The 27,602-nt window shown below is 30.6% G+C and overlaps 1 protein-coding gene across 1 annotated transcript; it reads right to left on the bottom strand.

Annotated features, from left to right (window-relative positions):
- Positions 1-241: 241 nt before the first annotated feature.
- Positions 242-27,602, bottom strand: LOC126772964 (uncharacterized). The gene is made up of 8 exons (XM_050493569.1): positions 27,507-27,602; positions 26,782-26,901; positions 26,360-26,551; positions 25,087-25,243; positions 24,515-24,671; positions 21,102-21,171; positions 20,379-20,546; positions 242-463 (listed from the first exon to the last, which is right to left on the bottom strand). The coding sequence occupies exons 1-8, from the start codon at positions 27,600-27,602 to the stop codon at positions 242-244; spliced, it is 1,182 nt and encodes a 393-aa protein (XP_050349526.1).

Below are 27,602 nucleotides of genomic sequence, written 5' to 3' on the forward strand. Positions count from 1 at the left end.
TTCAAATATTATTAAATTACATATCGATATTGGTTGATATTTTCCTTCAACGAAAAATGACGAATTAAAGTGGTGTGTAGTGGTGGATATATTTATGTTAATATTGAACCTTTACGAACTATTCCCAAGTATTCGTTGAGCTTATGTAAGTTATAATATAGATAATATTCAGTTCCATAAAATACTGACAAATATCAAGATTTGATACTTGTCAGTATTAAAAACTGTGGCCCATAAAATATTATACATAAAATACACACTTGACGTTTGGCCCCTTGCTGTTGATAAATCTCTCGGCAAGGCAAATTGAAGAAATAAGATATATACCAAGTAGAGGGATGGTACCAGCGGCGCGCGCTTCGAGCGAATTCAACACGCTGTGTGATGCCCCGCCCGCCCAGTGAGCTCCATACCGTCGAACGCCGCCGCCGCGACCGGCCGCGCCCGCACCGCGCACCGCGCACTACTGTGAACATAATTAATTTACAACACCAGTAAAAGTGATAATACTAGTTTATCGACTATAAATCTGTGCAGTGTTGTGATCGCGTGTCACAGGTAAGTGATAATTGCTCAGTCGCATGCCGCGCTGTTTGTGGAGCAAACACGGCCGCCCGTGACATGCTGTCGGAAAACAAAGCGTCGGTAACCCTTTGGGTGTCGTGTTCTTGTTGGTCTGTGATAATTCGACACTTTTCGTTGAATTTTAGCGTGTGCTCGTACCGTTACGAATCTCTTGTTCCTTTTACGCATTGACGACTATTTAATGTGCTTTCGATTTACCAATTACACTCATAGCTTTTCATTTGTTGAAATGTTTATGTAATATTACCTATAAATAGGTAGTAAATTATATAATAAGGTAATTTGTAAGAACGTAAAGTTTCAACGTTGCATTAAGTGTTCAATACGTAATTTATAATCCAACTTGTTGTGTAACTTATACTGAGCAGACAACTATTCAAACATTCTCCCTTGAGATACACCAGAAATAAATCTATAAAGCCTTAAGGTACGTTTTTATTAACATAAGAATTATTTACATTGATGACTAAAATAATACTATACTTAAAATTAACTTAATAGAACACCGTTATAATAATTTCTTTAAACATTTAAATATTAAAATTAAAAAAAGGTATAAATAAATATTATAATAAAATAAAATATAATCAATATAATTAAGATTAAATACTTTGCAGCATGATTTAAATTTAAAATAATAGTTGTAGTAGTATGTGAACGACATACATAGGTACATACCTACCTTATAGATGTTCCACCGTTATTCATTGATGTGTAGGTAGCTTGTTGTTATCTTACTTATGAATAAGGATAGGTAACTATAGACACAAAGAACATGAAAAGAGGTTAATGCATTATCACTATGAGCATTGTTATTAACATTTTACTACCCTAATGCATTTATACATAGGTACTCATTTTGGGTAGGCCAATTATGTGGAGGTATGTTTTTTTCTACATTTTTCAAATTTAAACTTTAGTTGAGACGAAGATGCCAAATTTTATTTTGTATTTAGTAGGTACTATTCTCATAGATGAGCAAAAGGCTCATCACTCCTCTTAAGAAGTTTTGGAGCTTGTTCTATCATGCTCTACTGGTTGTTGGATATATATAATTGTGGCAAAATTTCGCATGTCAAGTTCTTTCAAATTGTATTTCTTCAATTATACGAGATGAATTATAAATATAAATTAAGCATATGATTACTCAATCCTTGCCCGTATTTGAACCATTTCGGGCTCATTATAAAAAAATACAATTTTATTCACAAATTTTATTTTGAGTTTTCAATGTCCATACTTATCAAATATGAACTACTGAACAACTAAACTTATACAAATAATAAAAAAAAAAAACAAAGAACGTAATTAAAATTGTAATCCAGAAATTACGATCGTACTGCTTGAAAATAAAAAAACGTACAGGTTCGTTAAACTATTAAACGCAAACAAAATAATAGGTGGATATGCCAAAGCCACGGGTAGTGCGTCTGTGCAGATTTCATAAAAAATGAATTTGAAAATGTGTGATATCGTCGTATTAAATAATATACTTCGTTTTCTCCATCACGAGCTTTTTACTAATAAAATTATACAATATTATTGCGTTGAACCTTTTCAACATTAGGATGTCGTAACTAAAAAGTAAGCCTAATTAGATCCGTTCTATCAAAGAGAAAATATAACTCAAGTGCTTTGAATAGATTGCCATAAGGAAATTAAAACTTTCCTTTAAGCTAATGACTAGATAAAATACAAATAAGAGTCAAATCTTATTATTAAATACATATAAATATAACAGCTACAATATAAATATGGATTCGGAGGGCTATATGGTAGATTAAGTTAGGAAATAAATTAGGTACCTACCAATTGGAGATGTAAATTGCACTATACCTAAGGGCAAGCGAATAAAATGATTATAAAAGATAAAAGAAAACTAATAACTTAAGGTCGTCGTTAATAATGAACAGAAGCAACGAAATGAATCTCGCGTTTTAACATTCCGTTTTACTGACAAGCCTATCAGTAAATCAGTAAAAATGTTGGCTTCGTTCCAATCGGCGCCGGTCTATGGCGGTATTGTTTGACGTTGGCAGAAATACTAAATTAATTTAATTATCTTAGGCATTTATTCGTTTTTTTTTTTAGATGAATTCTATATTTTTTAAATTATAAATCAACCTATAAGTACTACATATAATAATAATTATCTTATAATAATTTGTAATTGTATTATTATCTAAATAAAAAAAGGTAAAAAAAATTGTTACGATTTTTTCGCTTAGAGAATTTACTCAAACTCAGGTCAAATCAGATGCTACTAGAAGCAATTAATAAATAAATATTAAATTGAATACTTTTAATAATCTCAAATTCTAATTAAATTGGAGCGACTATAACAAAATAAAAAAAAAATGTTTTGTTTAATCTTTAATTTAAAACGATGTTTTATGATTACCTACAATACTAGGCACCAATGACACTGTACTGCAGTATGTTACTCTAGTGTTAGTGATTTTGTTACAAATATACCTTATTGTTATTTCATTGCAATAAATACGCCAGACCCGATGCGCGCCATCCTAAGCGCATTTCGTTCTTTTGCTATCATAGCAAAAAAACATGTTGGTATAAAGCTCTAAAAATACAACGTACCTATGTATAAGCAAACTGTGTAATCCACGATTATTTTAAAGGTATAAGCTATTATAAAGTAAAAGCTTAATGTCAATCGGATTAATAGCTTTCTATTTATAATACAGGAGAATGGTAGTATCTAGGTAAATGTAATATGGTATGGAGGCCTTATTTACTGTATTAATTTTAACAGTAATTTAAATCACAGATATACCTAATAGTTGTCTTCAGGCTCATGCTGATTGAGCGGCATTTTATTTGCTGGAAAAACCCGTTTACGCGTTTCTCCCACGTAAAGTGGAAGCGAATGTGGAACTTGCCGGCGCCAAAAACCAGCGGTACCCACTTCATCCATTGGAGCGGCATGGTCTAAGGTATACCTACGTAGATGCAAGCATGCACTTTCCGCTACTGTCTAACTTTTCGGATAGACTTTTTCACTTTTGGAGCGATTGTTGTGTATAAGATTCTCTAATGCTCATTACCGCTGGTTGCTGTACATATAACTTAGTTTAAGTTGTCAAGCGGAAAGAATTACTCAATTGTTATCTTTTACATTTAGTTCCCAAGATTTTTTCTCCTTTGAAAATAGAAACAGTAAACTTTGTCACAACACACTAGATGATTTTTTGGATTAAAAAAAACCCATGATTGCTCTTAATCGCATCGAATTGCTATCCTGTATTAGAAATTATATGCAATTCTGCACTATATAATGCGCAGTGTATTAATTTCTCTGATGTTGGTCGCCGTGACCAAAATCGATTCGGACATTCTAGACAGAATGCCTGGATATGATTGGCGACTTAAGATTTACAATTTATCACTCACATATTTCTTATACATGTAGAAAAAAAATTACCTTACGCACTCAAATAATAAATAATTTCTTAAGCAAAAATGCGGTATTTCCCTATGATGAACTGCTCTAACGCTGTTTAATCTTTAAGCTTTAATATATCTAAGTTTAAGCTTTAATATATCTACTTAATTTTTAAAAAACCAACATTTATACAAAACTGCCGATATTTACAATTCCTATACAAAGATCAGAAATAATTCATTCAAAATTAATGGATGCAATCAAATCATATAGTTTAGATAATAACAAGATATCGTAAAATTGAAGGAAGCTTAAAAATTGACCTATGCCCGCTTCAAATTGCTTTATAGCTGCTTTATATCATATTGCGCAAGAGTCGGATGGCTCCTAATCCACTACTTGGGTGTCTAGTTTTATATTGAGCTACATAAAGTGTAATAAACGTTTCTCAGCGTAACCTTAACATTTCTGTTGTACGAAAATAAACTTTATTTATACAACGGTAAGGTCGATAAACACTGTTACAAAAGAGCCACTACACGTGGGTGAATCGTAGGCCATTATAAGTTTACGGTTCATGTCATTCATTTAGCGAATTGTGATAGATGGATTGAAATCATTTACATATTTGTTTGTATTGACTTATTTATATTGTTGTTTTTGAAATTTTTATGCGTCCGGTATGTACAATTTCTATTAATTTATTAAGCATCTATGAACGTAGGTGAAGGTAACAGTTCTATGGAGGTTTTAAGTAATTTGTAAAAATTAAATGAATGCACGCTTCGATAAAAATCTCTACAAGTACGATAACCTTATTTTTAAATATATTTGTAATTTATGGTTGACAATGTATTAGCAATTAAAATATCAAACAAACGTTCAGAGTTTCTCATCATTCTTGTATTAAAAAACTAGAATGAAATTATATAATAATGTTTTTGTTACTTATACAAAGGTGTAAAAATTATAGGTCCCTAAGTATAAGAGGTTTCATACGTACTTACTGAACAAATTTAATGCCATGTTTTATGTAATCGATAGTGCTCATAAAAAGCACATTGGTAATTACATTTTGTAGTGAGTGTAAATTTGTGGTAGTAAGATGTATTTCAGATAAGAATCGCTATTAACCGGTAAAATGGTGGTTTCTAATCAATGTCCAATCAGTCGACGGTTGTAAAGTTAACTAAGCAGGAAATTAGACTCACAGCGAAGTTAGTGTCTGCGTTTTAAGTGAAAAAACATTGCGTTTAACATTGTATTAGGTTTTGAAGAGGTTATATAAGTACTATTTAGAGACTAGGTATTGCTTAGTTCGCTATCTATCTAGTTATCTTGTTGACAATTAACTAATAAAATTAATAAGATTAATATCCTGGGACATTATTCACACACGGCCATCTGATCCCAAACTAAGCAGAGCTTGTACTATGGAAACTAGACAACTGATATAATACTTATACTAAGAGAGAGTATATATCTCATGGCAGATATTCTTAATCGAGCCTTGGGAATTATGTAGAAAAAATTATAGTGCACACCCAAACCATTATAGTACATACCCAATGATAAGAACACGTGAATATCACCCAAAGACTGTGAGTTCTCTCTCTCTGGCAAGCACCACTTGGCTTACATTTGCTGAAAAAGGAAAATAAGCTTTAGACCGGCAATGGGACACTTAAGTACATGCTGTTATTTTACCTAAGTACTTTACTTTTATATCAATCATCATCATAGAGCCATTAACATAGTGTTAGGAGAAAGATGAACAAGAGTGGAGTGAATAGTCATTATTTAATCTAAATAACTGATTATTTCTCTCTATCAGATATATTTCTTATCAAGCGTAAGCAGGTATCAATTTAAACAAGACAAGAAAGTTCGATTTAAGTACTAAACATATTTTATTTTGTTATCTAAAGAAGTGTCATTCAATACACACAGTAAGTATCATTATGAACTTTTGAGTCAATAAATCGAGTAAACGACTCTAGAGGTTGTTATTTGTCGTAAACGGTTACAAATGGACACTAAAATGGTGCTGCTTGTGACGTATAACAAATTATTAGTGTTTGAAGCAGGTTTGTAATGCTACGTCACATTGCGTGTTCGTTTCGCGTGTTTGTAGTAATATTAATCGGCAGCTAAGTATTTAGGATTTTTTCTTTGATGAGCCGTATGGGATTAACATAATATATTTTTTTAGATTTGTGACCTTTACTAGTTTAGGAATAAATAAAAAGCTATATAGATATATACATCGTTTTGAAAGTAATTAAGACATTTAAGTTGATTTAATTTCTAGCTATGTTATTGACTAAATTTGATATTTTGCCTATGCTATTAAGCCAGTTAGGTAGGTAGTCTATGTAGATAGATACTACCTACGTACCTATTTACTTGAAACTACAACTCTAACAAAATTAATTTGAATTGTAAATTTAAGAAGCATTCAAGTTTTTTTTATAGAATAGGTAGGTGGACGGGCATATGGGCCACCTGATGGTAAGTGGTCACCAACGCCCATAGATATTGACATTGTAAGAAATACCTTTGGAACTAATATGTTATGTTCCTTGTGCCTGTAATTACACTGGCTCACTCACCCTTCAAATCGGAAAACAACAATATCAAGTACTGCTGTTTTGCAGTAGAATATCTGATGAGTGGATGGTACCTACCCAGACAAGCTTGCACAAAGCTCTACCACCAGTAAGTAATTACGTACGTAGGTGTAGGTAGGTTTTTATTCATCATTATGTAACTACCTACCATCTAAGTACCTACCTACTTATAAATCTTCGTATGACCAAAAATACCCTTATATTATGTCAAGTTATTCGATATAAATGTTATTCGATAAGGATTTAGTAAGTAAAATGATTAATATACAAAACAAATAAATAGTTATACCTACCCATAGGTTTCTATTTAATATGCACAAAATAACAAACAATATTCAACAACACAATTCAAAAGTTATTGTTATCCGTTAATCTTTATCTTTTGCGGTTTTGTACTGTAATATGTAGTTGCAATTGGTTCGTATTTAATCTACCTAACTCCCTGTTTCAATGCGGGAGCCTTTCAAAGATGGAAGAACACAAAGGCGGTCTCGGTTTTGGTGGTGCGTGGGCGTGGCCGAATCAAGGCCTGCCCTTTACAAATGGCGTCGAAATCAACCAATACCGTCTCAGTGAAGGCTTCCATTTTAAAATAAGTGATTGTCACTGGTGAAATTTATTATGGTCTGATAATTTGGTAGTTCTTTAATAATAATTGCCTTGGAAAAATTATTTATGCATTATTGTTGTCGTTTTAAGATCTTTTTAAATATTGTATATAAATGTATGCATGTGAAATTCACACGAAATAAAAATTTAAATATTATTTATTGCTCGAATAAAAAAAAAACTTACTCAAAAATATCAGTTTTTATTTTGAGGAGTCCTTATTGATAATGTATGCGTTATGAAAACCATAAATTATAAGGAAAATAGTTTTTCAACATTTCTTTAACAATGACATCTATCTATCGTTTATTTTCAAATTGTCACATTCAATAAATGAAATTAAAATAGCTTAAGTAGATAGTGATTTTCGAAGTAGTTCAATATTACTTTACGAGATGTCGCTAGTAAAAACCTGTACACAATATCTTTTTAGTTCAAAAGTAAATGTCTAGATGGCGCTATTAGTAGAGTAGTGAAAAAGTTTATGAAAGTTCTTCTAGATGTCACTACTTGAGCATGAATATATATTTTTTGTAATTGTATTAGGTATAATTTTTTGTTTTCTTTTTGCTGTACTTTTAAAATAATAATACTTACAGAGCGCACTTGTCTAATTTAATGAAATTATTAAAGCACTAACAGTCGGCACGAAAAGTACCTACCTACCTATTCTGTCCATTTTGTTATTCTCTTTAAGACATCGAACTAGTGAGCTGCGTTGTATCATTTACAAGAACACAGTAAGATCGAATCTTATTATATACACTTATTGAAACTTTAATTTAAACCTAGTTACACTGTTGATTTTTTCTGTTGAACAAATATATTCATATTCAAATAAAAAATTGCTTTGCTTTGTTAACGGTTTCATGCCTTTCTATTAAATACAAATTTACGGATTTGTTAACTGCAGTTGTTCGCCGTACCAATGAGTGTATAAGTTACACATACCTACTTATATAGATATAGGGCTTAATTAATAATTATTAAGACTCACCGTTATTTCTGTATAAGATTTTATGAAAGTTTTAAAATATCAGAATAAAACAAAAGTCAAGTATAATGGATAGCACTAAGTATGCGGTTAATATTAAGAGGTAGTTTTCGTAAATGATAATTGTAGGCTCATCATCAGACGAACATTCCATTCAGGAATACGACGAATAATAAATATCTATCTAGAGATTTAAGGTTTATTTTACTTAAATATATAGGTAATATGGTAGTTGCCTAGTTTTTGCACTTTTTGCCGATGGAGCCGACACGTGTTGGAGTGGAGACCACGCTTAGGCAAACGTAGTGTAGGACGCCCTGTGACAAGATGGGCCGATGATTTAAAAAAGGTGGCAGGTTCGGGATGGATGCGGACTGCCCAAGATCGGGATGGTTGGCGTTCTATTGGGGAGGCTTTCGTCCAGCAGTGGACGGCAAAAGGCTGAAAAAAAAAAAAGAAAAGTTTTTGCAGCACAAAATCCGAATATATTTACCGAACAAAACATTTTTAAGTTTCATAATATTTAAAAATAATAAATTATAAATACAGATTACATTATTTGTTATAATTTAATGAAATTATGTGTTTTGGATACAAAAGAAATAAAAGCCAGTTTCAAATTATTAATTAACTTAAATAATTAAACTATTTAGATGTCATTATTTTTCTGGTATAAAAATAATTTTATTAACTTTATTATATTTATTATAATATTTTTTTATTTATTAAAGTTTATTAACAATCATTCATTCTCTCACTCTAAAATACAACGATACTTACCTATATAGTACGTTTATTTGTTTATCATATGGAGGATTACTATTTAAAAAACACTATTAGGATGAAGAATTTAATAGACAGGTTTGGTACCTATCATTTCATAAAAACTACTGGACATGGTCTTTAATCTAATCGCTAAGTCGAAAGAGCCACTCTAGACTCTGCAAACGACGAAGAGTTAATAATTATAAAAAAATAAACCTGGCCAGGTGAGCCTGTACTTACTAATAAGGATATTTTATATATTGATTGATTATAATGATCTTTCGTTCGAAAAGCTCGCGTAGTCATTTTTATAAAATAAAGGGACAGAAACGTGCACTAGTCCAAAAGCAAACGCGTAACGGCACAAAAAAAAAATCCCCATCAGGCGATACCAATAGATAATATTAATATAAGCACGTATAATATAGATAGGTAGGTACTTGTTATAGTAACCTATAACAAGTACCTACCTATCTTACTTAAGTACATAAATTATACCTGATAAAGAGTTGATAAAGAGGACATTATCTAATTAATCATAACATTTTTCTAAGCTATTTATGTTAATCTAAATCGAGTTAAAAAAACATTTAATTAAGACAATCTTGTCGCATTTTACTGTAGAGGTAGTAATTCTATTAAATAAAAACCTACATCAGTACCTAACTACTACTCGAGTAAAGTATTTTACAAATTTGAATACATTTTTATCTTAAATAAAAGATGAGTTTCACTACTAGATATGAGAGAACACAATACCTACGTATTCCATAATATATCTATTTTATTGTGCGCGTAGATGAATACAAAAGATGGAGTAGCATGATACTAAGAAAATTGTTTTTCATTTTTAAATCTTATTATTAAAGCATTAAATACTATTTTCCAGTATAATGCATAAGACGATGAGCTTTCATAAAGGGGGAAATAGGGTGGCGTTTGCGTATTGATCGGCGGCCATTTTAACTCGCGCATGCGTAGTAAGGCTTGTTGTTTTCCTATTTTATCCAGATAATTACAGAGATGGCGTTGTAATTTTTTATAATTAATTTTTTTTTTTTTGGTTTTGGAACGTAGGTAATGAAATATGTATATGTATTTTTTAAATAATAAATCATTGAGAGTACTTACCAACAAGTTACGTATAGATAAAGTTACGGTGGTGTAAATAGTCGGAGACTATATTTTTTAAATAATAAGTTCGTGTAGAACTTTCGAAGAACGTTGGGTCTTGATTTACTTACCATAATAAAGCATGTGCAGAGATTTATCGATTAGTCTTTTTTAAATTGATTCTATATAAAATATAATGTTATTAAGTCGAGGGATGTCCTGCAATTTACTATTGTCTAAGATACTAATCTTATCTTAGTCTACTTAAATATTTAGATATTATATATATCCGTAACAGCCTGTGAATGTCCCACTGCTGGGCTAAAGGCCTCCTCTCCTCTTTTTGAGGAGAAGGTTTGGAGCTTATTCCACCACGCTGCTCCAATGCGGGTTGGTGGAATACACATGTGGCAGAATTTCAGTGAAATTAGACACATGCAGGTTTCCTCACGATGTTTTCCTTCACCGTAAAGCACGAGATGAATTATAATCACAAATTAAGCACATGAAAATTCAGTGGTGCTTGCCCGGGTTTGAACCCACGATCATCGGTTAAGATTCACGCGTTCTTACCACTGGGCCATCTTATATATATATCAATTTTGATTTACAGCAAAACTACATCACATGTAGGATTTTATGAAGTAGTTATCTACTTACTACATATATGCTGCTGTTATTGTTAATATATAAATTTTTCCGCATTTAGGTGGTTCTAGACTTAGCCATAAAGGCAAATATGAGGAAAACATAATAGGCATATAGGCTAAAGTACGTCCATTTTTAAAAACTCGCTGCGCTATCAATTGACAATGCAGCTCTACCACATTACCTAGTATCCGCACTTCATAATGTTTTTGAAGTCAAATTCTAAAAGTCAAAATTCTTATTACTTAATAAATACAGAAGGTTAACATATCCTCTTTTAAGAATTCATAAAGTGTTTTCTTAATAAAATTCTCTAAAACTTACGCACCAAAGACGATAACCGTCGGTATTTTGCCGTCGGCTATTCTCATGACATCAAGTATTTCATGTATCTAAATATTCGATTCACCATCAAGGTTGTGTTTTTCATAAAAAATACTACATTTTTTATAAACAATAAACAAAAATAAAATAAGTAAATAAATATCAAAACTACTTACCTACTTTAAAAAAACAAAAGATATAGGTACTATTTTTCTACATTTTATCTGCTATGAAAAGAATAAAAAGTTAGATACTTACGTAGATATGTAGTTTTTCTTTCCAAGATGAATATAGGGCAAATAAATCTAGAGCCGTACTTTAAAAGAAAAATAGCCTTGAATCGCAAAGATCCCCTTTTATGTCTCTTATGAATATTGCCCAAGGGACGACAAAATTTTCCTTGCTCGCCATTTTGTTTTGCATAATATTAGTTTTATGACAAAAGCGCATAACATATTATAATAAAACTACGGAGGCATTTTAAAATAAATATCGATACAGCTTTTAAGACTTAACCTACGTTGTATGATTTAGAGATAATAAAGGGATAATAATTACGTTCATATAAAATACGAAATGATGTAAATAAACTGTTACTATAATATACCATATAAAAAAACCTTGAATAAGTAGAAGTTCTTATCTGAACTTAAAATATTTTCTGTTTTAATTTTAATCGATTGACACGCTTACATATATTTAGGTATATTTATTTACAAGATATCCAGCATATGTTAAGGCATATGCAAAAGCAAAGATTCAGTAAAGTTGCAGATTGGCATATTTAGACATATAATTAAATTTTCAGTAACTGTATAACTACGTTGTTTTTAGATAGATTATATTAAGTATTTCCATTGAAGGTAATTTATAGCTTAAATATGTCCACATCTCAATAGCTATTGTAATAAGACATAACCTTGAATAGATGGTTTTATTTTACATAATAAACGTATATAAGTGACATATGACATTAATAGATTATTTATAAAATAATACAAACTAAGGAGGTTTAATATTACTATACCTATTTGAGTTCGAAGCCGCATCGCCTCGCGTCACGTGCCCGTCGTAATAAAAGCCAACGGTGCTCGAGAGGAACGCGCAGAGGGAAGTGACTTTCTTTATACTTTAATACTTTCTTTTTGCTTTATACACTTTTCTTTTTACGTCCCCGTCGGGGCCGGAGACGTGACGCCGATATTTCTAAGAAAATGCGAAACATTCTCTAGTGTATATCGTTGTTCGTCGGACATTTTCTTTTGATGTTTCCTTGAGAGTATTACAGTCTTGTACGGATTTATGGCTAGAGTGTGCAGATATTTTACAATATATTAGATACCCTCTTTTTACAAAGGAATAAGTATTTTTCGTTGGCTTATTACAATATCGTAACTTCTTTACTTATCTTTTATTTAAATTAGGACACGTTTCTTAAGTATAAACTCATTTATTTTGTAACGAATCACTAAGTTATTCCTCTTGTTTCGTTTGGAGGGGAAGTCAAAAGATTAGGGGCTTGATATTTTGTTTTATTCAAATGATGTAACCCTTTTACGAGGAGATCGAGTCGGCGGTGGGTCGGGCTTGGATACGATAATTAAAACCTTTACAACAGTGACATTTACGCTGATGCGAGGATCCAGCCTTAATGAAGGGCGGGCTCTTTGACTGAAGCTACGGAATCCCTTAATTAACATTTTCCACGCGATAGTATAGCTGACTTTAATATCGAACACTAAATTTCGACCAGACAGTTCGGGATACTCGCGTTATCTCCACGCAATATTTTATTTAAATTAAAGATATCGCCCCATGTATAAACACTTTTTTTATTTATGTAAATATAAGTTTATAATCCGTGATATGTATTCCATTTATAAATACATATCAGTAGTAAAACTTCGTATTTGCTAAACGTAATCTTCTTTTCTCTGACTATAAAATAAGATTTTCATATAAAGATCTACGCTTCTAGTCGTATAAAATGTATTAAAAGAATTCGTACTTTTGAACGGTTTAATATAAAATTAAAAGGGATGCCTAAAAGTCAATGACATAGCATTTAAATATACATAACTAGGTACTACGCGTGGTTTCACCCGCGTTAAACATTCGTGCTCCTCTCCGAAGCAATGATGTTATGATTTAAAACATAAAATATATTATATCTAACGCAATCACACGTTCAACAAACAAACTGCAACTGAATGATACTCGTGTTTAGATCAACGATACAGAATGAGATCGAGAGTTTAAATTATGATATAATGACATCTTTTGATCACTTTACAGTAACAGCCTGTAAATGTCCCACTGCTGGGCTAAGGCCTCCTCTCCCTTTTTTGAGGAGAAGGTTTGGAGCTTATTCTACCACGCTGCTCCAGTGCGGGTTGGTAGAATACACATGTGGCAGAATTTCGATGAAATTAGACACATGCAGGTTTCCTCACGATGTTTTCCTTCACCGAAAAGCACGAGATGAATTATAAACAGAAATTAAGCACATGTAAATTCAGAGGTGCTCGCCCGGGTTTGAACCCACGTTCATCGGTTAAGATTCACGCGTTCTTACCACTGGGCCATCTCGACTTTTTGATCACTTTACGATTTCTAAAACAATACAGATTATTTTAACCGAACAATAGACATAATAATTGTTACAAGGTATGCATATTAATGCACTGTGTGACTGATTTAATCTGTGGACGTGCATATCGTAACGATTACGAGTGATCTTGCATTATATATGTCGTATACATAAGTAGGTACCTATACATGATAAAATAATACTTGCTATGGTTTGGTGATATAAAGGAAAAAATAAAATATATTATGTTAGTAACGCAGTATTATAACGGTTTTTTTTATTATTTTGGTAAGCGTTTTTTTATTATTAGTTAAAAAAAAATGTATTTGAAATGAAATTAAACAACAATGGATAAAATAACAATTAAGTATATTTTTTATACAATAGTTAATTACATCCTAAGTCAAAATTAGCCATCTCTCCGACTAACGCGCTGCGCGGGCACCTTCATATTCTGAATATAATTTTTTTATGTATCTCACAGGCTATTAAATACCTAAGTTTATAGAAATGTATAAAGCAGGCAATATTATTAATATTAAAGTTATGTACAATTAACTTGCTATAAGTTTTAATCCTGAAATCAATATCTACTGCCGATCAAATAATTTGCAAAACAAATTATTTATTGTTAATCATAAATTTGTTAAATAAAAATTATTTTTATTTATTATCCTTAGTAAATCATCATAAAAAATAAATATATAAATATAAAAATAAAAAAAACATTTAGGTACCTGCTGTTTTATTCCATTACATCTTTGTAGCTCCTCACCACTATCATAAAGTAAGTCCAAACTAAAAGAATAATAAAAAAATAATGTAAAAACAACAGCAAATTGTTAAAAAGCGACTAATTTCTGACTGATTTTACATAACTCATCCGAAAGACGTCTTAAAACTGTTCAAACTCAAAATATTTATTATAAATTTATTCAAGCACAAGAACTCATTCATTCATTACAATCCGGTTTCAGTGTTTCGATTTTATCGAGAATAATAATCGGTAAAATTATTTATTTTTATTTAAATTAATTAAATTACAAATAAATTACAATTAAATTTATCTACTCAAATACTCACCAAAAAGGCTAATTATGATAGATATTAAAGGAATTGTCACATTGCATTCCTTCTCGAAAACTGATATGAAAATAGCGCATATAAGAAATACTATGAAGACCAACATGCTCAATGCAGTGGAGTATAAGAATAGCATCGCAGCTACCCGTCGATTCTGTGAAGTGACAAAGTAGGATATAATTATTTTTAGTTCAACAGACGGAAACGAAGGGACATCATTGATTCATAGTATGTATGCTCTTTATACATCAATGCTTGGCTACTATACTCAAGAATCAATCCGTTTTACGGACAGTAGAATTGTGTCCGTCATTCGGAAGCTACCACTGGCTGGCTACTTACGGATCGGATAGCTACTAATAACGGATAGTAGAGTTAATGTTTAAAAATGACAATAATATAATTTAACTAATTTAACGTATTTTTTAACGCCTTCAATCTTTACTTTATGAATAAATGTTTGACGTAAAGTTAAAGGACAATAGTTATATAATATTATATTTAATTATGATATTTTTACTGACAGTTCTATAGCCTCATTAATTTAAAAAAACGGTTTCGTTAGTTTTAATTGTTTAACTTTAAAAAAAAAACTTGTAAGCTTAGGTCTTTGTTGGTGTCATAGGCTATACGCTTATTTACACTTAATCAAAAGCGCACGTCGTGTCCACAGAAGAGAAATGTAATCGTTTGAATTTTTTGATTGTTATTTTATTCTGTAGGCCTATGAACATATAAATAAATAATAAATTAAATCATTAAAATATAAGAAATAAGAACAGGAAATATATAGCATAAAAAAAATAGTAAATATTGTATTCAAATTTAAAAAATACAATTATCACTTAAATGTACTTGTTGTTGTACGTACCATAAATATTCCAATTAGAAATAATATACTTGCTACAAAGAAAATAACCGCGGACAGCGTCGTCATAAATAAAGATATTTGTAAAATCCAAGCCAATAAACCACTTGATTTACATGCTTCAGGGACTAGAAACACACAGGCATCAAGCGTTGAGTTAAACTGTAAAAAATAGATATAAATTCGTATTAATATTTGTAAATATTATACTATAAATCTACTCCACACCATAATATAATATAATCATAATCATAATATAATCATAACATAATGTGATAATTTTTTTGTGTTTGGTTGTTTGTTATTTACACAATTTCGCTTTAACGCATGCATCCTACTAAAAATGTGATAAAATGTTAGTAATTTCCTTTTATAAGTAAAGACTACTTGCTCCTCTACCTTTTTAAATTGAAAAAGTAATCACCTCTGATCTGGCACTGGACATGTAATAAATATATATGCTATAATGCTATGCTCGATCGTCAAAGCAGCGCCAACCACGGTGAACCCTATTTCACTGGTCCTCTTTCTCTTTTCGAGGAGAAGTTTTGGGACTTATTCCACGAAGCTAATGCGGGTTCGTAGATACACATGTGGCAGATTTTCATCTGACATGCAGGTTTCTTCACGATGTTTTCCTTTACAGCCTTCGGCTTGTTAAAGACTAATTTTAGTATATAACAAATTTGAAGTTGAAATTTAGATACATTTTTTTTTTTCTTCTAATGTAAAAGTACGTTTAAAAGGTGTTGTATGTAGTAACATAGAATTCATGAAAAACTTACGATCCCATAGATTGCTATAATTATACAGCCTATTTTTAAATTAACGCAGAAACAGCAATGCGACACAACAGGCAATCGATCAAATACCTGCATATTTTATTATATCAACGTTCTTTATTTTCTTAAAGCTATTGTTCAATTATACTTTTATCGCTACGGCTGCTTTTGACAGAATCTAGACAGCGTCAATTTTTTAATTTCCTACAAAATAGACGGCTTAATAAAAAGTCATACAGTCCGATAGGGATATTAATTGGTATGAATATTGACTTTTTTTTTCCTTTTTGTGGCGTGTATCTACGCTAGTTGAGCCTAAAATATTCTGTCAATGTCACGTATAAAAAAGATGACACATTTCTGTCTAGTGTCATATTGTGATAGCTGTTGCAACAGTTTAGTGATACCATACATAATTGGATATCCTAAATTCCCAACTTTAATAACTGATGAAATACATTTTATTAAATATAAAGTATAAAAGGAGGTTTATTTTGTATTCTCCTGTTATTTGGCGCGAACAAAAAGCAAAGAAATAAAATCAAATTTATGCATCGCAATTAGTCCTAAATGGCCTTATTTATTTGTTATTATTACTTTACATGTGATTTCAAATAAATTAGTTGGTAGACTTAAAAATATCTGCAGATTTTTTTTAAAGAATACCTTGAACAAATTCCCCGGGAAGGATTCTTTGACTTTACGGAGTCGGGAAATATTAATTTAATTGTTCAGAAGATTTATATTGGAGAATAACATTTGATACTAGCCGTTCCGTGCGAATTTATCCGCTTCAAATTTATTTGTGCCGTTAATCTTGTAACTTACGGCTTCTTTTCGGAATGTAAACCTACCTCAGTCAATAGATTGGCTACGTCTCTCGCCAACCAATATAAGTATTGTATCTGCAAAATCTTACGTTGATTCGTTCTTCGGATTTCACATTAAGGAAAGATAAGCCAGCAAACACACGTTTTAAAATATTAAAATTAAAACGAGTAATTTACAACATTTAAATTCTCCTTAATTTTTTTTTTATTTGTAATATCTAATACTTTTATATATAAGTTTATACAATATAAGCAATACTAAAGAAATAATATTTTATTTAAAATATAGAAAAACATTAACATTCGATAAAGAATACAGGGTTCAATAGTTATAAACTTTTATATAAACAGAAGTTTATTATGATATCAAAACATTTCGTCTTTATAGCTTCTTACAACTATCATGAAGTAAATCCAAACTGAAAATTACAAATAATAATTAATGAGACACGTAAAAATTTACAAATCTTTCTTTATTGAAAATATTTAGGCAGACTGGCAAATGTGACCTTATTGTAGCATTGTAAGAATTATTAACTATCCTTTAGATTGTCAATGCGTCAGCAACCTTGGGAGCTAAGATGTTATGTCCCTTGTGCCTGTAGTTAGCACTTATAATTACAAAAATATTCTATAAAAATAGCAATGATTAAGAAGAATCTTATATAAATATCTCAATTAAATGTATTTGATAGGCATAAAACAGAAGTTTCTTTGTAAGATCTTGCATGCACTCATAAAAAAATTATATTCACTATTAATTTTTACAACTCATATGACTAAGAAATACAGTAAATATTGACTTACTCAAAACAGTCACAATGAGCGAAATATTCTCCCATTTCACAGCACAATTTGTGTCTATGTTAACTGATACTATCGTAACGATTATAAAAACCACGTACACCAGTATTAAGCATACTATAGCACATAAAAATATAACTGCAGTAATTCTGGTTCCCTGTGGACAAGAAATAACATACGAGGATCTTGTCTTATTGTTCAAGAATATGTACTTATTAAATTCAAAGTTAGTATATTCAATATCTAAATTAAAAAGCCGATATGACCCAGTGGCTAAGGCACCGGAATCTTAAGTATTGCATGTTTATCCAATCAAACATCACTGAATTTTCACGTGCTTAACTTTTAGTTTAAAATTCATCACGTGCTAGGCAGCGAAGTAAAAAATTGAGACCTACATATGTAGGACGAAAATCTACCACATGTATATTCAGCAATTGAAGCAGTGTAGTAGAATAAGCTCCAAATCTTTTTCTCTAAAGAAGACGAGGCCTTAGATCAGCAGTGGAACAATTACTTTTTACTCACACATAGTAAGAAGTGAGTTTTTCAATTTGTAATTATTTATTAACCGCATTGTAACACCGCCCGTGCTTATGGTTTAAAGATGTATGCTAAGACACTAATTGTGTATCAAAAGCTAAAATTAAATTGTTTTTAAGAACTTACTGTTATAATTCCAATCAGAAAGATTATAGCCGCAATCAACATAAATATATCTGTTGCATTGAGAGCGTATCCCAGGATTGTGACTATGAATGCAATTGTTTCTTCGCTTGAGCCACATATTGGGTTCATTATCAAATATACCGAATTAAGAACACTTAGCTGAAATAATTTCAACGAATATGTAAATAAATAAATGATGCATATCTAAGTTATTATCACGCAATTAAACTATTACAAGAAATATTTTTATAGTAGAGTTGTGGTAGAAATCGAAATGTGGTAGAAGACATTGAATTTGTTTAATTTAAGCTTTAAAAGCAAAATAATGTAAAGATACTTACGATCCCACAGATGGCTATTAATATACTTCCTATTTTCAAATTAATACAAAAACAGCATTGGCCAACTGTGGGTAAAAAATCGAAAATGGACATTATATTGGGTTTTTTTATTTAGCCTTTAATTTGTTTTGTTGTTTGAAAATGAAATCAAGATCAAAAATATGTCTTGATAATATTTATTTAGTCAACGTCAAATTTAAATCAAAGAGAATAGAACGCTATAGTTTCAATGAGATTAACTGGATACCTAAACATATTAATAGTTTTTATAATGATTAGTTCACAAAGTTAGAAAATGTATGTCGGCATTTTATTAAAATATATTTATAACAAATAGCAATGATGGTAAAAACTTATTTTTTACATGTAAAATATAATTGCTAGGTCCAAATGAAGTAATGAAAAGCGAAGACAATCCTCTTCAGGGAGGATCATGTGATGAGTTTCATCTAATACATTGCGTTGCCGCCCAGCACGAGATTAATTATAAATAAGAGCTTAGCACATTAAACTCTAGGCTTGCAAGAAATTTAAGAAAAAAGTTTAAAAAATTTGGTTTCTTTATTTTATTATTTATCATACATTAAATAATATTTTTTGAATAATAGAAGATTGGTGGTACTTTATTTTGTTTAGTTTAAATAACGGTTAATTTAATACCTTTATTAATTTAAAATATTTTACAAAAATATATATTCTTGTCCTATTCCATTTGTTCTACATATGCATTGATGAAGATGATAAAATAGCACCACACTGTAAACATTAAATAATATTTATTAATTCTATTATAATTAACGAACAGCAAACATTTGCATGCATCAACATCTTTATGACTGTAAATATTTGTCTGTTTGAATTAAAAAAATGAATATTTATGAATATATGTGGATTTTACGATGTGTTCCTTACTGGAAATTGAGAATATTTCAACGAGACAAACTATTACTACCTTAGTTCTATATATTTTTATATTACTTGCAATACTTACTTAATGTGTATATGATCAAGCTAAATATTTGCGAATTATACCATCGGCAGTGCGTGTATTGCTCGTGTACAATTATTAGCAGTGAATACAGAATTGTTAAAAAACATTTCAATATTATGGCAGCAATAAAAATGTCGGCTGTTATTCGAATAGACTGAAACAAACAAAAAAACTATTTTATAATAGTCAAATCTATATATTAGATAAGAATAATTGGATTTTAAGTGATTATATTAAATAAATAAAAATCGATTACAATTAACATACATAGAAGAATAAAATAAAATTAAAAACACAAGCTAATTATTGAGTTGTTTTATGTCACTGTCGTAAACGCACACAGACGTACCCACAATATTCCCAGGAGGAATGCAAATGCACTGGCCAGCAGTAGCATTTCAGATGTAAAAAGAATCCATCGCAGTATGTTCACAGGAAGATTTACAGGACTAGAAACATTGTAGAGTTCTTCGCAAACAGGTGTGCATAATAATGCTGAGCTGGCACTACTTATTAACTGAAAATTTTTTATTTGCCACAGTATTAATTATTACTATAGAAAATTTAATTATTACATTTTCTTTTGTGTGATTAATACTTAAATTATATAGTCCAGTACCATAATATGAGATTTGGGGAGTGCGGCAATTTAAGCGTAGGTTAGGTGGGTAGGAAAGGACGATTGCTAAAAGTGGTATGAATTGTATTATAATATTTATTTTTGTATCTGTGAGTTAGTGTATTAAGGGTAATTGGTCCGGACTTAGGGCGAACTCTACGGATTACGTACTATGCAATCAACAGTTCAGATACCGCCATATAGAAATGCTATGTATAGTATTGTTGACGTGTGTCAACACAACACGTATAAAATACATAAAAAAAAATGAGAATAAAGATTTTACCAAGAAGAATGAGAGAACTTTGTCCGAGTTACTTTACATAAGTTAATGTATCACCATTATCAATTCACATTTATTGAATAGGTATAACATAATATACCTCTATAATTAGGTACATACCATACCCATAAAAATAATAATAAATGAGGCACATTTTAAATTTCTCGTACACCAACAAAATCTTTCCGCCTTCGGTAACCATTTGAATAATCCCATCGAAGTGTCAGTATATTATTGCACCTAAAACATTAAACTAAATTTAAGGTCCTATAAAATATTGCAATTACAGTTTCGTGTATAAAATATTTTTATTAACTTTTTATTTTCAACATTACGATGTCATTTATAAATATAACATTGCGTATCAATATTTGACAGAATGCACAGATTCTTAAAAATATCATTTTAACTGCACATCTTATCTTTAAAGAATTCTCTCCTTTTAAACAGCTTAACCGATTTCGATGTTTTTAAGTGGTTCTTGGATGGTTTAGATTGGACCCGGGGCCTAAATAGTGCCGCGAACGGATTTTAGGCCTTATTAAACAAAAAAAAACTTATTTCACCCATACAAAGTCAGGACGGGTTGACAGTATAATATAAAAATGTATTATATAAGTACACAAACTATAAATAATAATTATAAGTGTTTTTATTACGTTTTTTGTAATCATTGTCTAATAATACTAATTTGACAATACAATTGACCGACTTGATGTAGAACTCGTTGAACTTAAATAAAGATTGCTAATTCAAAACAGAGTAAATAAATAAATAAAAGAAATAGTACATATGTAGTAAATACCATTGAACTCTCATGTTCCTATTTATTTGTGCTTATAATTTATTTCATGCTTTGCGGTTAAGGAAAGTGTCATGAAGAAACTTGTATGCGTTGCATGATAAATAATTAGGCGCATGTTTTCACCAACCCATATTGGAGCGAAGTGGTGAAATAAAGATAGGTCTTTCCTTGGTTGTGGAATTCATAAGAGTAGGTAAATTTTGTATGAACTTTATAATGAAAGAACTTACAACCGGTTCCTTTCTTTCATTAACCATGTTAGTGCTTACTCTAAATTATTTAAACGAGTGTGCTCAATGGCCAAGTCGTTGCACATTAAAAAAGAAGTCGTAGACGCACCAAATAAAATAAAAATGACGTGGAAAATTATTAATTGCGTAACTGGAAGAATTAAAAATGACATCTCTGATTTCAATCTATCCATTGATAATAAGCCAATTAATTCTGACGGGGATGTTGTTACTCTTTTTGAAAATTTTTTTACTGACATTAAAATTTCGACTACCAAATCACTCAATTCCTCTCCTACCGTGGCTGAATCGTTACTAAAAAACAATGTTACTAAATGTAATATTTGGTTTAACTTGAATACTGTAAGTGTAAAAGATATAATAAGAACTTTAAACTCATTGGATGTTAAGAAAACGGCCTATCTGTGGGGTATCTCTGTTAAGGTAGTCAAGTCGGTTATTGATGTAATTGCACCTTATCTTGTTATTATATTTAATAATTGCATTCTTAGTGGTGTGTTTCCTGACCTAATGAAACATAGTAAGGTAATTCCAATTTTAAAATCTGGTAGTACTTTACTCTGTACTATCAAAGCTTAGCAAAATTTTTGAAAAATTAATGCTCAATCAAATGTTAGTACATTTTGATACATACAAGTTGCTGCACAATAAACAATTTGGCTTTACAAGGGGTCGCTCGCCAACCGATGCTGGTGTCGAGCTTGTTAAAAATATTTATAGAGCCTGGGAAGAGTCACAGGATACCATAGGCATATTTTGTGACTCGTCTAAGGCTTTTGATTGTATGCAACATAAAACGTTGATCAGGAAGCAACGTCACTATGGGATTAAAGACACAGTACTCAGCCTCCTGATTTCGTATTTGAGCAATCGGATTCAGGGGGTTTACATAAATGGAAAGAGATCTCCCGGGGCTCCAGTTGGTGTAGGGGTCCCTCAAGGATCTATTCTTGGTCCATTTCTCTTCCTCATTTATATAAATGACTTGCCAAATTTACTAAATAACAAACATAAGATAGTATTTTTTGCTAATGACACTTCCTTGATTTTTAAAATAAAAAGACGTTTATTAATATATGACGGGGTGAACAATGCTCTCTCTAAAATAGTACATTGGTTTAGTACTAATAATTTACTGTTAAACAGTAAAAAGACAAAATGCATTAAATTCACTACTCCCAACGTGAAATTTGTAAAAACTAATGTACTTTTAAATGGGGAAGCTTTACATGCTGTAGAAGCAACATAATTTCTTGGTATCACCATAGATTCTAAGCTTCAATGGTGCCCTCATATTAATAAATTGGCAAATAGACTCAGCTCTGCAGCTTTCGCAGTAAAAAAAAAAATTCTTTTCGCAGCAAAAAGAATGTTGACTGATGTAGATACGGCTCGCCTAGTGCATTTTAGTTATTTCCACAGTATAATGTCTTATGACATTCTATTCTGGGGTAATGCAGCCGATATTAATACGATTTTTGCACTGCAGAAGAGGGCTTATTCTTGCAATTTATAACCTGGGCCCAAAAGACTCACTTAGATGTAAATTTAAAGAAATTAAAATAACGACGGTATGCAAAAACATAAAAGATTTTCCTAGAAATTGTGACGTACATACTGTTAAAACCAGGAACAAGTATAAACTTACAACTATTATTACTAGATTACACAGGGTTAGTAAGTCTTTTACGGGACAATATATACGCTTTTACAACAGGATCACAGAAAACGTTCAAAAATATTCAATTGTGAAATTTAAAAGAATCGTTAAGGAACGTTTGTGTGCTGTAATATCCTTTATATTACATATCCAATGACTTTTTAAATGATTGCACACCGTAGGAATGAAACGATCTCCTCCGGGTTATCTCAAATTAAAAAAGGTATATATAATTTGGCTAATATTGTATATATATAGACCTCTTGTAAAGATGAGATATAAAAAAACCCGCTAAGTTTCTTTCACCGGTTTTTCTCAGGTCTGTGGTGTTAATTTCCGAACTGATGGTAGATTTATGACAATCAATAAGCAAGTGTAACGGTTCTATATTGAATAAAGATTTTTGACTTTGACTTTGACTTTGGCCACCAGTGGGACAATAGGTTGTTAATTTACTTTTTAACTTTATTCTGAATTATAATCCTTCAATGGCAGCTCATGAAGCAATAAGTCGCTAATGAGACCAATTTAATCAGGATAGATTGTTTTGATCGTCGTTTTAGAAACTGTAGATTAGTGCTTTATCGTAAATAAAACTAAATAAAAGTAATAAATAATTATTAATTAATTTAATAATAAACAAAATAATATAAAAATCATATGTAGTATAAGGATTACATAGGCTTACTGTATGTACCTATAATGATTTTAATATAGCACTTTCCACTGTTGACATTTCATTTTAATTTTTCGTGTGAACCTCTTATTTTGTCTTTCAAGATGTCCTTTGTCTGTAGGAATACACCACTATTAAAAAGTAGATCCAAACTGAAAATTGAAATAGATAATAATTACATAAATATATACCCGAAGCAAATGGATGTGGCGTTTGTGACATATCCATATATAGTCAGCATTGAATACGTCATGAACTTATATAATCTATCGAATGCCGAGGTAGTGGGCGGAGAAAGTTGATAGTACGAGCTTATGACAACAATTAAATACAGCCGTGTTACAAACACTGAAAAATAAAATCATCAAAGTTCATCTTTGCTTGATATCAGTGATTTTTTCGCATAACATATAAATTAATTTTTTTTTTGTTTTTATTTCACACAAATTAATAGCGGGGCTTAAATTGTCATTTTTCCTAAAGTGAACATCGTTAATTCTTTAAATTATCGTATTTTGGAGTACAAGACGTGATTCATTGATTGAATTTCAATATTCATATACATACATATTTGTCAAATTAAATCTAATTTAAGATCAATTATCGTCTAAAATTTTGTTAATATATGTATCTCATTGATGTATGCAAATTAAACTATTAAACTATCATTAATGTGTGTACAAGTTGAGTAATAAACAATAAAACTATTTTGCATGCAAAAGATAAACAATTAATTGATACCAATAATAATTTCATAGCTTACTTGTTAAATCGACACCCACGAAAAAGAACTCGTAAATCGGAAAGCCGCTGCCGACATAAACACATGCTGAGACATACAAGATGCCGTACACGAATGAAACCAACACTGACGTTAGACCGGCTAATATGAAAATAAGAGCCGCCTCTTTGTCTACACTCTGGAAAAATTAAAGAACTAGCTATTACTCTACCTCTCCGCTAGGTGCGAATATATAAATATTTCATTATTTATTACTTAAATAAAAGTACCAAATTTACCTAACGAGTTTAGACTGTCCAGTCGTACAAGCATGTTTGAAGAACAAACATATAATATGTATAAGTTTGATTTTTGCTACTGAATGAAATTTAATGAAACTTGGTACGTACAATCTATTATAATGGCTGGTGGAGTAAATATAAATAAGCAACTTTGATCTGACTAATCTATGGTACCTATTTATTGTGGATTCGTGAAAAAGGCGCCTTGAATGCAAAGCTGATATGGGAACTTTTGTAATTTGTAAAGTTAAATGAAAGTGGATGTACTTTATTAGTTAAGTGGATAATCAATACGTATTTGTACTGTATTATATCGTAATGGAAAATATAAACCTAAGGTTTATCTATGTTTACTCCTTCTAGCATTGTAATAAAGTACAGGTAGTGTACATCCTAGGCAGTGGCAGTGGATTAACAATGAAGCCAATACACATTTCGGGCCACTTTACCATTTTCTAACTTCCTAAAATATTTTTTTCTACAACAACACAATTTTATTTATAATAACGATATTTTATTACTAAATATATTACTTTGCTTCAAAAATTTTATAAACAAGGAATTTTAAAAACATAATTTCTAATATCTGCCTATGGGCCCTGAGCTGATGTAGGGTCCCTAGACAGTTGCCTACACTTCCTAATGCATAATCCGGCCGTGATCCAAGGATACTTTTTATGTGTTACTAATTAACTTCTAACGCATAGCGAAGCGGACATGTAACAGCTAATTTATAATATTACTGAGATTACGATTACGTTGAAACTCAATAGATATAAATAATTATGTTTCTGTAAAACTAGCTTGTTTGCTATCATATCATGGCGTAATTACATTATAGTGACTTTAATTCATAATAATTTTACCCACTAGAGATATATTCTACATGTTAATAATTTTAATAAAGTATGTATTAGGTTAGGTTAATAATACAGGAGGTTGAAGATAAGTTTGAAATATAGTTTCATCGTATCGTAAGATTAAATAGTCTATGTAGAAGTTTAAGAACTTACTTTAAACATTTTGATGAGGAAATTAACGCTGCTGAAGAGGAAGGCAGCATCTGCTAACAGCACAATCCACCCGCTATATCTCACAAACCGGACAAAATTAGACTTAGCCTTGTCCAAACCTGACTCGTCCGTTGTATTGCGTGATAAGCATGAAGACCCAAGGCCGGCATTTGCTCCAAATCCGAAACTAAGCTGAAAAAAAATTATCATTTATATTGTTATATATAATTTTACTATTTAAAAAAAGATATGATAATTTAACAATTCTAAAACTTGATAATATTTCAATCATTTTTATATGAGTGAAAAATCGATTTGAAAAGCTTGTAATATCTTGAAAACCAATTTTAGTTCATTTTTAATTCAATTAAATCGGATTTTTTTTAAAAAAGAATTAGGTTATAACGATTATTTGTACTTACTGCATTGTTAAAATTAATGTCCACTACATCAGGTTGAGATGAGTTTGTTTGTACGACGCATGTCACTCGAATAACGTAAGCATGTCGTATGATCGCCCAAGATACTAATGGACTTGTTACCTGCAAGTAAAAATGATGTTATTATTTTTTAAAAGTATGGAAATGTAAAAATAATTGAAATAGTAATTTTTATTTATTTCAAAAAGTTTATTTAACAAATTCTTATGGTTGGTATAAAAAGCGGGACTTACTGTCAGCTAACCAGAAATGCATACAGGTACTACAACTAAACAATAATATTCAAATAAAATATATACACATTAATGGAAAATAAATACTACAACAAATATGAAAATAAGTATGGTATAAATAACAAATAAACAATTAAGAAACATTATTCAGAAAATGTTCTCGCAGTCGATGTCTAAAAGCGAGCTTCGATGAAGAATTTCTGATCTGTGAGAATGCAACGTTGCATAAATAATTTAGGTTCAAGAAAGCGCGAAAAAAATTAAATAAAAAACGTGTTCTTGGACTGATATATATATGTGTTCGTATATACGTGAGTATGTTTATAAAAGTTTATTTCGATCTCAGAGGGATTTAAGAGACGCTAATAATGTGGACAGACCACATCGGAATCAGACCAATATTTAAGTATGGATTTAAAAGCTAAGATATGTAAAACATGTTTCATAACCAATAATGAATAGGTAAGTACTAACTATACTTATAACGACTATAATAGCTGCAGCGGTTTTTAGATCTGTCACACACCCACAACATTTGTCTACTTTAGGTATACTGTCTAAAATTGGCAT

The sequence above is a fragment of the Nymphalis io genome, chromosome 13, assembly GCF_905147045.1.
Source record: "Nymphalis io chromosome 13, ilAglIoxx1.1, whole genome shotgun sequence".
NCBI classification, from domain to species: Eukaryota; Metazoa; Arthropoda; class Insecta; order Lepidoptera; family Nymphalidae; genus Nymphalis; species Nymphalis io.